General features: G+C 29.7%; 4 protein-coding genes across 4 annotated transcripts; 2 read left to right on the top strand and 2 right to left on the bottom strand. All coding sequences in view use genetic code 12, as the record gives it.

Annotated features, from left to right (window-relative positions):
- Positions 1-172: 172 nt before the first annotated feature.
- On the bottom strand, positions 173-547 carry DFJ63DRAFT_315986 (uncharacterized protein; the record flags this gene model as incomplete). Its single annotated transcript, XM_064906654.1, has 1 exon — positions 173-547. One exon carries the CDS (start codon positions 545-547, stop codon positions 173-175), a length of 375 nt encoding a protein of 124 aa, XP_064759491.1.
- Positions 548-2,204: 1,657 nt separating this feature from the next.
- Positions 2,205-4,052, top strand: HGT3 (Hgt3p; the record flags this gene model as incomplete). The annotated part of the gene is made up of 1 exon (XM_064908641.1): positions 2,205-4,052. The coding sequence occupies one exon, from the start codon at positions 2,205-2,207 to the stop codon at positions 4,050-4,052; it is 1,848 nt and encodes a 615-aa protein (XP_064759490.1).
- Positions 4,053-4,093: 41 nt separating this feature from the next.
- DFJ63DRAFT_262234 (uncharacterized protein) lies at positions 4,094-5,812 on the bottom strand. The gene has a single exon (XM_064904554.1). The coding sequence runs from the start codon at positions 5,689-5,691 to the stop codon at positions 4,135-4,137; it is 1,557 nt and encodes a 518-aa protein (XP_064759489.1). The 5' UTR covers positions 5,692-5,812; the 3' UTR covers positions 4,094-4,134.
- A 121-nt stretch (positions 5,813-5,933) lies between these two features.
- Positions 5,934-6,254, top strand: DFJ63DRAFT_315983 (uncharacterized protein; the record flags this gene model as incomplete). The annotated part of the gene is made up of 1 exon (XM_064906653.1): positions 5,934-6,254. The coding sequence occupies one exon, from the start codon at positions 5,934-5,936 to the stop codon at positions 6,252-6,254; it is 321 nt and encodes a 106-aa protein (XP_064759488.1).
- Positions 6,255-12,283: the final 6,029 nt, after the last annotated feature.

Genomic DNA, 12,283 nt, shown 5'->3' with positions numbered 1-12,283 from the left:
ATATAACTATCTATTTATACGCACACATTAACTAACCCTATATGGGGTTAGTTAATAGAAAAACATTATATTAAGTATTTAAAAGTTAAGTTAACAACACTTGAAAAGTCAAACTTATTAAAGATTATTATTATTATTATTATTATTATTATTATTAGATGTGAAAACTTTTTTATTCAGGTCCTTTTAATAAAGGATAACTTGAAAAACCAACAGCATTAATATCATGATCATGACCTTGACCTGGACCATGTAAATAACCACATGGACAATCTTTAGAATCAGATTTGGAATCTTCAATCATAACCACATCTTGTTCTTCATTAAATACAGGAGTAATAGTACCGGTTTTATTATTAATAATGGTATTATTTATTATAGTGGTTGATGGATAATTTGAGTTCATTTTAAAATGGATAGGTATAGGATGATTTAATTTTCTTCTTTTAGGATCAGAAGTTATGGTTGACAGTGAAGGTAGTTTGGTTAGACTTTGATCTATATTATCTGTATGAATGATATTATTATTGGAAACATAGAATGACATAATGAATTTAAAATTTACTTACAAATAAAACTTTTAGAGAATGAGTGGGATATTTATAACAACTAACAAAAATAATAATACCAAATAATAATAATAATAATAATATGGTTTTCAACGAGGTTGCAGCTTCAAGTGGTACAGTTCCAATTCTAAATAGTTAATCCTTTCTTTATTACTATGCCAACGTTTTTGACACTTTATAATTATATGAAATGCAAAAAAGAAATTTTTTTTTATTTTTCTTCCTGCTTTATTTTGGCTCTTCCCTCTTTTGGCATACCTTTAACAAATACTATTTACAACGTGTTAAAATTTAACTCTAATTATAGCCCTACCATTTCCATTTAATAGAATGGGTGTGTATCCTCACACACCTTTATGTGCATATTTAACTAAGATATACACATATACTGATCATATATACAAATGGTTACATGACTTACGGTGGTAGTTGTTGTTGTGGTGATGTTAATTATCCCTTAACACATAAAACACAAACCAAAAATCTCGGACTTTTTTTATTTTTTGAAAAAGTTTTTTGGTTCTGAGGGGAGGGGTTAGATGGAGTTGGGTAGATTTTTGTTGGTTGTTATGAGTTATTTGTTTATGGTCTTCTGTTAGTATTTTCATTGTTACAGTTGATGTGGTATTTCCTTGTATTATTTGTTTATTACACTTTACTGGAATTATTACTATAGTCAATTTGAATCCCATATCAAAATATCTTGATAAATCATTCCTGCATGGTAAATCGACCTAAACTTCTTACTTATTATAAAATCCTCTAAATTTAGCCTAGTTTATCATTTCTACAGTATTTTTATTGTTGTCCTGATTAAGCTATTAACTTTTGACTATAGTAAACAAACTAAAGTGTCAATAATGAGATTTCTTTAGTACGTGTTTATGTTTATATTTGTGTTTACTTCATGAACTTGTTGCTTAAAACTATAACGACTTCAGATCTTCAGAGTTAGCTTATGTGATGTAAACAAAGTTTCTAGTTCCTTTTCCTTCTATTATTTTGTATCGTATTGATCCATACTAAATACATACCTTCTCGGTTGCAAATTTACAATGTACTGGAAATCAATAAAATGCAGCTATCATCCTATCTTTTCACCTATCAAAGTTTACAAGCATCTGACATATTACTAAGTTTGATTTAGTGATACTTGCCGTTTAATTATAAGGTTAACTTCTCCACATTCTTTTCAATTATGTTTGTATTATATGTTTACAATGATATGACGTAATCCGGACTGTATACAAGACTTAACATGTCTTTGTTACAGCTCAAAACTGTCAGATCTTACAATGAATAGAATAATAATAGATGATATTATCGATATTGAAAGTAATCATCTATCATCACAAATCTGAACAACAACAAATAGTTAAACATAACTATACTATATATATATAGTTGCCTTACTTACTTATCAAATAGATATTAATAATTTCCTTATCGTGATACTGGTTTACATACAGGAGTCAGACAGCAATAAGCCGAAAAAAGAAACAATCCCCCAAAAAGGGCTAGACTTTATCAATCTTCGATTTTTCACTTCTTCTTTCAAGTTAACTTGAGTTTGTTCTTTCATTTCCTTTTAACTTGATACTTTCCTCATCTTACCATATCATACAACCTCACATCATGGAGCTGCATCAAGATACTCATCATCATATCCAAATCAAAGATTCATACTTTGTAGGAAGAGCCCTATTAAACTTCACATCCATTTTTGTATCATTAGGTGTATTCATATTTGGATTTGAACAAGGTTTAATGTCTTCATTATTAACCAATACTCACTTTAAAAACTATTATCAAAACCCAACTCCCTTTGAAATTGGGACTATGATTGCTATATTAGAAATAGGTGCATTATTTTCATCATTCTATGCTGGTAAAATTGGTGATGTTATAGGTAGAAGACGTACTATCAGATATGGATCTTTCATTTTCATCGTAGGAGGCTTGATTCAAGGTACTTCCATCAATATTATGAATCTTGGATTTGGAAGATTAATCAGTGGTATCGCTATTGGATTCTTAACTACGATTATTCCATGTTATCAATCTGAAATCAGTCCTGCCGATGATAGAGGGTTTTACGCATGTTTGGAATTCACCGGGAATATCATTGGATATTCTTCATCCATTTGGGTAGATTTTGCTTTTTCATATATTGATAATGATTTAAGTTGGAGATCTCCTTTATTACTTCAATGTTTCATTGGTTCTTTATTATGGTTAGGTTCATTTGTCATTGTTGAAACTCCAAGATGGTTATTAGATCATAATCATGATATAGAAGGTATGATCGTTATTTCTGATTTATATGGAGATGGAGATGTTGAAGATGAAGAAGCTATTAAAGAATATAGAAATATAAAGGAAAGTGTTTTATTAGCTAGAATAGAAGGTGGAGAAAGATCTTATCAATATTTATTACAAAAATATCCTAAAAGATTATCAATCGCTTGTTTCTCCCAAATGTTTGCTCAAATGAATGGTATCAATATCATTTCTTATTATGCTCCGATGATTTTTGAATCTGCAGGTTGGGTTGGTAGAGATGCCATTCTTATGACAGGTATAAATTCAATTATCTATATCTTTAGTACTATCCCTCCATGGTATTTAGTTGATGAATGGGGTAGAAAACCATTATTATTATCCGGAGCCATCTTAATGGGAATTCCATTATTTGTCATTGCTTATTCATTATTCTTAAACAATGAATATACCCCAAATACCGTTGTCATTAGTGTTATTATCACCAATGCAGCTTTTGGATATAGTTGGGGTCCAGTCCCTTGGTTAATGAGTGAAGTCTTCCCTAATAGTGTTAGATCTAAAGGGGCCGCCATTTCAACTGCTACTAATTGGTTATTTAATTTCATTGTGGGAGAAATGACCCCAATTTTATTGGATTTAATTGAATGGAAAACTTATCTTATTCCAGGTACATCATGCTTTATATCATTTTTAGCTGTCGAATTTTTATTTCCGGAAACTAAAGGGTTATCATTAGAAGATATGGGATCAGTATTTGATGATAATTCGTCAGTATTTTCATTTCATTCCGGTTTTGGTTCTAATAATGAACCAAGTAGAAGTAGAAGTGGATCAACATCAGCGATTAATGCATCAGCTGCTTCAATTGCCAGAAGTCGTTCACTTATGAGGCCAGTCGCATCAGAAACATCAAATTTATTAAATATAGGAGGAAGTAATAATGTAATGGGTTCTACTTCATCTATTACAGGGGTCAAATCCGATTATTCTGGTTCATCCGCTATCTCAGTAGAAGGTATACTACCTTCCAACACTATCCCAGAAGAAATTGAACCTCCAACGTTCGATATAATCTATCAATATAAATTGAATGAAATTGAACAGAATAAGAAATCGAATCCAATTTCATATTTATATAATTCCATATTCCCACCAAAGAATAATACAGATCAAGAGAATCAATTGCTAAATGGTAATTGATCCCACTTTTTACACATCATATATAGTATTCATTTTAGATTAGAATTTAGAATATACACAATATAAATACAATATCTAAAACTTATTTACTTAATTGGATATCCATTTGAATATTTCTTTGACCAATTTCATCTGATGAAGAGTTAAGTAAAGTTAAACTCTTCTTTTCTTTAAATAATTTTTCTAATTCTTGTTCAATTTCAATTAACAAATGATCATAACCACAACTTTTCGATCTAACTCTTGATTCACGTAGTAATCGTTCCGCAATATCATATTGCGATAAATGTAAATGAATAACCCCTAATCCATAAGTTGCCAACGCAACAGTCTCATTAATGGAATTATTCTGGGATATAACTTCTTGAGGAATCAATTTAGCAAATTGAATCACCCCTTCAAATGATTCTTGAGATAATTGTAAACATCTATCCTTTGAAAGCACTGCTGTTTCTAAATCAACCTTTTCATGAGGTAATATTTTAGTAGACTTTATGATTTTATTGCCTAGTTTAGTGGTTTTGGAAAATATTTCTTCATTGTTTAATTTATCATAATCAATATTTAAAGTCTTGGAAATTTTCCTCTTTAATACAATCTCTTGAGCTTGATATTCTTCAGCTTGTAAATATAACAATGAACCCAAATTACATTGGTTGATCAAAAGCTTTGAAGGTTCAACATCAGCAACTAACATAGATTCAATAGTCATGATCTTAATCTGTAAAGCCATTGTCAAATCACCAGTAGAAATAGATAAGGCAGATAATAAATCCATAGCATTGAAATATTCATCAGTGAATGGTTCCCAAATTCCAGGGGCTTTATTAAATACAGCTTCACCATTTGCCCCAATTACTGTCATGGTATCTTTACTAAGCACAACATTAACTATATTATCGTTCTTACCATCATTAGGAGTTTGAATGCTTCTACTCAGATTGTATATTGATGAAGACTTATAATGCTTATTTATTTCATCTTGAGCAATTATTAAATGCGTTATTAAGATTGATTTTGATAATTGAACATTGTGTTTATTCAATTCAACTAATTTCATGGCGATTCTTAAATCTTTTTGAATCAAATGACGTTTATGATTGATATTCTTAATACGTTTACCTTGTTCTGAATTAGCTTGAGCACTTAATACAGTTAAATATAAAGTAGCAATCTCATTATACACAAAAGCAGCATCTTCCAACATATTCAAACGTTCAAACATTTCCCCAACTTTTAATTGAATCCCAGTATACTCATCACTTAAATGATCAACTCCAATGTCATCATAATGTTTCAAACTTTCTAAATAATATTTTAAAGCTAATTGATAATCATGTTCTCCTCGATCACTTTCAGCCCATAAACCTTTTCTTAATATCTTAGCCACAGAGGAAGGGAAAGTATGTTTCGGCCAAAACATATAATACAAGTAACCACCAACAATTGTTATTCCTACTGTAGTATATACAAATCGTTTAAAGAATGATGATCTTGGTGGGGGAGGAGGATTATATTGCTGATAATAATTATATTGTCCTGAGGAATAAAACCGATGCATTGGTATCCTTATTGGTGTTGATTTTTGTAACCATCGTACACAAACGCTAGGTAATTTGGTACCTGATCGTGATAACATACTTGATGGGTGTTACAGTTCAGTTAAACTATTCTATTAATGGAATAATGATTCATATCTGACTTGGATATTGCCTTATTTTTTCTTGTCACCAAAATTAAAAATATTCACGTGACAGAATTTTCAAACGGAAACATCAGAACATCAGATGGCCAAATCAGACATGAAAAATGAGAGAAAACTGAATCATCTAACTAACTATTTGCTTTCAAAGGTCATCATAGAAGTCAACCAAAGACACGATGATGTCTAATATTTTGAAGGTATTCTTTCCATCAACAGGAGAAAGTTCAGAGAGTGGCAGTGGTAGAGTCTCGAGCATACCATCTGAAGAAGATTGTTTACCATGTACTACGATTCAATCGATAGTAGCTTTAGGAGGAGGTGTTTATTTCAGTTCACTGTTACCATTTAAAGATAGTACCACAGGAAAGATTGATCTAGTTAAGCATCCATTATGGTGGCAAAAATCAGTTAAGGGAGTTGGAATCTTGGTGTTTGGATTGGGTGCCTATAGAGCTGGAGAAGTAATTCAAATGATTTGGAAGAGAAAATTTCAATGATTAAGAAGTAAGCTTTATACGCTTACTTGAAAGCCAGCCTGTAAATAGATATATTAATGGTATAGATAAAATGTAAATAGAATTATGATTTAACGATAGATAAATGAAATATATGACTTGTATATAAATCAAATGAAATTTCTGAATAGAACTTTAATATCACACACTCTTTATTATATAAAGCGGAAACTAATTTCCTCACTATTATGTGATCATTGTTATCACATTATTATTAAATGGTTGTATTATGGTCTGAAACACCAGATGAAATATCGGGGAAAAGAAAAAAATAAATCCTTTTTTTATTTTTTGATAATTATCTGTTTGTTTATGCACCTGGCATGAGATTGATAAGAATAGCATCCACGGGATATTCAACTCATGTTAATTTTAGAACAATTAAGCATAAGGCGACATTAGACTTAATGTAAACATAAAATTTAACTTCTTAAAACTACTGATACATTGTTTTTTTTTTAAATCATATAATCCCGCTCTAACTTATATGCTAATTACAAGGGATTTTTTTGTCTGAGGACTAAATTTCATCACAAAACTTAAGTGAGGCGGAAGTAACCATGTTGTGTGGTGCTATCAGAGGAGATTTTATCGATCCCTTAAGGATGATGATCTTGTCTTATTTACAAAGTATAGTAAAAGTTTAAAAAAACTAGACAACAATTAACAAAGTAAATTAAAACTATATCTCTTTAATTCTTTGTTGTTTACTCTAGTGCTAATCGTAAATTGGTCTAACTAAGACTTTCAGTTACCCACACCAATTTCATCTCGATTAACTATTTTACCCATACCTGGGTTGCATAACCGTTACATAAAATGTCTTATTCCGGAAACCCACGTATATGGGTTACTGCCTGCAGGATCAGACCGAACATTATACCCAATTATAACCCTTCAATAGATAGGAGGTCTCCAATCGCAGACTTGATTGGAAAGGCGGGACAAGTGTAACAAATGGACATAATTTTGTATAAACACACTTCCAAGATTACTTTCTTTTTATATTATTGACATCATCTATACTTTTTTGACACCTATAATACCATGTATAGACTAAAATAACAGAAGTAAAAAACAGAGATTCAGTTGTCTAAAGACTTAATTTAAAGAAATTAGAGAAGTTAACTGAATACTCACTGAGTAAAAAGGTAAACTAAATTATGGTTCAAAAAAAAAAAAAAAAGAGAATTAAATCCAAAAAAAAAAAAAAGCCCAAAAAAAAAGAAAATTAAAATATTTTTTTTTTAAAAAAAAAAATTCAAAAGTCTAACCATAACTTTTAGATATTCTAACCATTTAAAAAATAAAAATGGTTATGGTGAGAGGTGGAGAGATTTTAATTGTATCATTAAATTTATCGATTAAATTTATATACACAAGTTTAACCTGGCCATAGTCCATATTCAAAACCATGGCATTAGCGGAAAATCATCGCTTAGCTTATGAGCTAGGTAGATGGCCATAAGTCAATGATCTAGGGGATCTGATACTCGTCTATAGATAACATATTCAAAGCTTCAGATAGCGAATGGCTGCAAGACTCTACAGTCCTTCGATGTTAAAATTTTTTTTGCAAGGATATACTATTTTTTTCTGGTGTCACCAATTCCCTTATTACGCCCTAAAAAATAATTTCTTGCATTAAAAGAAGTATGCCATTATAGACGTATAATTACAATAAAGCATATAATTAATCACACGTTTTATAACTAAATCATCTGTAAATGTTACCATACCAAAGATAAAGTATAGTAGAGGTGATATATTTCTCAAATTGAGTGAATGTGACAAGCACAGCATTGGAGTTATGATCCGGGAATCTGTCAATGCAAGTTAAGTGGTGTTTTGGTCAGACGTTGTTTTGTGATAAAATATTATGCAAAATATTTATCACACTCAGCATACTTAATCATTGAACAAAAAATAAACACATTACTTAGTTCAACGTAGTCCCCTTTTTTCACTTAATTATAATTAAAGACTTGAATCATGATTAGGAACTCTTTCCTTTGTCCTATGCAAGGCTTGAGACAATAAAAATAAATACAAATAAAGAGTCGCGAAAAAGCCCAGCCCATGGCTTATGTGCGAGTTACAGAAAATTGAAAATTATTTCTTGATCTACGGTAATTTTATGAACGATTTACAAGCAACTAGATCTAATTAGAAAATTAATTACCGAATCTGAGATTGTCAATCAGGGATTGAAGTACAGGAAATTGACCTGATTACGACTCCTGGATATAACTGAAGAATGTGACTGCAACATTGCATTTGCAACATGGCAGCGAGATTCGTACCGAGTTACGTGTGATTTAGGAGAAAAATAGAAGTTTCTAAGAACTATGAAATACCATAGATCCCAGAATATATTGTAACTTCATTTTAAGCTTATATTGACTTAAACCAAAAAATCTGGAGGAAGTGTTAGCCCACTAATAGAACTTTTGGCGAGATAAATATTTTGCTTACTTTATCAGGTGCAGCTAATGTTTTTCTACCACCCACCACCCCGGCCCCCCAAAAGGTAAAACAAAAAAAAAAGTATTTTTTTTTAAAAAAAAATAAAAAAAATAAAAAATAAAAAAATTAAAAAAAAAAATACATTAATTCATATCAATTATACCTCTGCCAAAGATGTAATTTAAATCGAAGGACATCGAGGAAGGAAAACCATAAAGTTTTAAATTGTGAGAGTCTTAATAGAGGCTAAAGTCTAATTTTAATTCCACAAAAGATATATTATATCGTTTCAGCATAACATAACGTTATTTGTAATATAGAAGAGCCAAGACACATACATACATATGCGTATATGTTCTTTTCCTAAACAAAAACATAAAAATAAAGTAAAAGTCTGAGTACTCTTGGTCATTTGAAGCTTAAATATTAATTGAACCACTTCTGAACAATAACGGTAATTGCATAAATATTTTCCGTATGGATGATGTATGTAACTAGTAGCCTATTTACAGCGAAATTGAGCACATGCCAGATCTTACATATTATTGTCACTCATTTTTTTCCCCTTATTTCATACCGCTGAACTGATTTTAAAAGAACAAAAAAAGATTCTAGTACGATCCAGCGGCTCAGTTTTTATCCACCATGGACTTCTCCGAAGCTAAATATTTTTACAGCAATTTTTGAAGACGATACTTAATTACAAAGTCTTGCGTTAATTATAATTGGATCAGATCGTAGTAATTTAAGCAATCTCAATAAGTTCCCCTAGATGGTCTATCATACCCCTGACTGATTAATGGTAATTTATACTACTAACCAAACTTCGATACCATAATTTCTAAACTCGTATAAAAATAAAGGCATTTGATGCCATTGCATACACCATTCGTTGAATTTTTTCTGTTTATTTTTTTTTTTAAACTTAATTGATAGAAAAATTTCAGAGCTTCAAACGGAATTGCCATGAAATGAGCAATTATTCATAACCTTTGCTTTCTTCTTTTCATGTTTTAGGCAAAGTTTACTTATTAGAAACTATCGCAACGCCATTTAACCTTATAATATCATTCTATTATTTTTGCGCTTCTACACTAACATAATTGACCAGCCTAATCATCATCATTCTCCATATAACATGATTTATTCAAGTGTTAGTAGCGAAATCACTCGCTTCCACCACACCTCCACCAAAGCAACATGAGAACACAAGACACAAAACTAAAAAGGTGAAGAAAAAAAAATAAAAAATAAAATAAAAAAGAAGACCAAAAACGTCAATCAATTCCGCTTATTTTACTGTACATATATGCTGCTTAATTTATTCTTTTTTCCCACATAGAATCTAACATCATAAAAGCAGGGTGATTGCATTTTGATCACTAAATATCAAATTGATCATCGAATTCCGTGTCTGCGAACAACCCCGAAATTCAGTTGCTCGAAGATAACATGTATATTGATCTATAATGAATTTTCAATGGCCCCTTTATAAATTTATTTCGAGCTCGGTACAACCTAGGGCAACAGATTCTAAAAGCAACTTTAAAATATAAAAAATAAAACAATATAATTCTCGCTGAATGACTGATGTAAATCAGTACACAAAAATGTAAATTACACAAATATGGAAATTGAAAAAAAAAATAAAAAAATAAAAAAAAATAAAAATAAAAAAGAATAAATTAAAAAAAAATAATTAGATAAATTAAAAAAAAATAATTATAATGAAAAGAAGTATATAAATAAACCCAAGCGGAACTCCAGGTTTTTTACTCTTCTTTCAATTATAATTAACATTGAAGTTTAAATTCAATCTCACTAAACCAGAGATTGCTGTTCCATTTTGGCCCACTCGCCATTATTGTCATTTAAACTTGCAGAGTCGAGAAATAGAGGAGTATTTTTTTTTAATAAAGTAGGGTAGACTTTCCATTCAATATCACCTTTTTCATCTTAAAAGCCAAATTGTTTTTTTTTAGATTGCATTTTATTCAAACCATTTGGTAAAATCTAAAATAATTTCAGTTCATAAATACCGAAACGGTAAAATAATATTATCCAAGACGTGATTCTACTACAGCATCAACTAAATATTCACAACCATTCATTTTGGCTTTTTTTTTTTCCAGACTTCTAAACCAACTTCCAGGTTTTTTTTTTTGATATTTTTTTATTTTTATTTAAGAGATATAGCTGCATTCCTACTTTTTTTATAAAAATTATTTGGTTACTAATTCATTCATTGATTTATTTATTTATTTGGTTTTTTACTTTCTTTTCTTGTTCTTGTATTATCGTCCAATTTATTTATTCATAACATTTAAGAGTGTCTGTGTGTGAGTGTGTGAATTGTTTGTTAAGTGGTTTTGAACGGTTATATTCCCCGTTGGTTACGTCTACAGCTACATACGTCTAATTTTCGATTAGAACTTGACAATTAAGTAATATCACATTTCCATCTACGTCGTACTTCAATCCACATTGTATTTTTATTTGTATATCACCATTGACAAACTTTTGCGTTGAATATTTTATTTTTTAATTTTATCCAACCCACTTTATAAAATCAAAACCATATCGGTATCAGAGCCATTGTTTTAAACGGGGTAGGTCTGGAAAGAAAGGTAATAAAGACAATTAGATTTCCACTTCTAATTATTTTCATATTTGTGGATTTTCATATTTATTATTTTGGTCACATATCCATATAACCTGGTTTTTGTTTACCCACTCTTCAGTCAAAAGATCTTCATTACGAAACATAGTGGTACAGTCTAAAATTAGTATCTAACCAAGCAACAGTTGACAAACCATTGAAGTGTCATATATACACATTCGCCACTGTACAGTTTAATTTACGTATTTATTAGGCTATAGTTACTTATATTAATCCTATCACTTATCGATTAATTCTTTGGTATATCAAACAAGTTTAAAAGGTCAAATAAAATCATCCCCACTATCGTTCTAGATTATTTGAAGAAATTGATTTCTAATTCTATATCTATTCCAGTGTTTTCAAATTTGGAGGATTTTCTATTTAAACGGACTTCCAACCCATTATTAAAAATTAATTCCCTTTCCTTTTTATATTATTAATCACCGAATTGGTTTTGTTAATATTTTTTGGATAAATTTTGAACGATCAATCCTATTCAACTTTATCTCCAAATTATTGTTTACTAATTATCCAATTATCCAATTATCTTCGACAATAACTAGTCAACACACAGGGTTCTTTCTTCAAATTTTAATTTTTATAAATAATATTCAAATATTTTATTGAGTATTACTGGTTATTCATTGTATTATTTCATTATTTTTTCATTTGGTTAGTTTAATCATTCATTAATTCATTCATTCTAGTATTTATTTTTAATTAATCAACTTCGATTTAAGCTTTTGATTTTAGTATTATTTATTCCGGAAAGTTTTGGGTTAAAAATTTTGGGATTTTATTATAAAAAATTATTCATTAAAGAAAATAACAGGATCTTCATTATTGCACATGTTATAAACTTACATTAAGGATAATAAGTATC

Source organism: Scheffersomyces coipomensis, assembly GCF_036884675.1.
Source record: "Scheffersomyces coipomensis strain NRRL Y-17651 chromosome Unknown DFJ63scaffold_9, whole genome shotgun sequence".
Classification (NCBI taxonomy): Eukaryota; Fungi; Ascomycota; class Pichiomycetes; order Serinales; family Debaryomycetaceae; genus Scheffersomyces; species Scheffersomyces coipomensis.
Note: the sequence above shows the minus strand (reverse complement) of the source record. Positions and strands in the feature narration are given on the sequence as shown.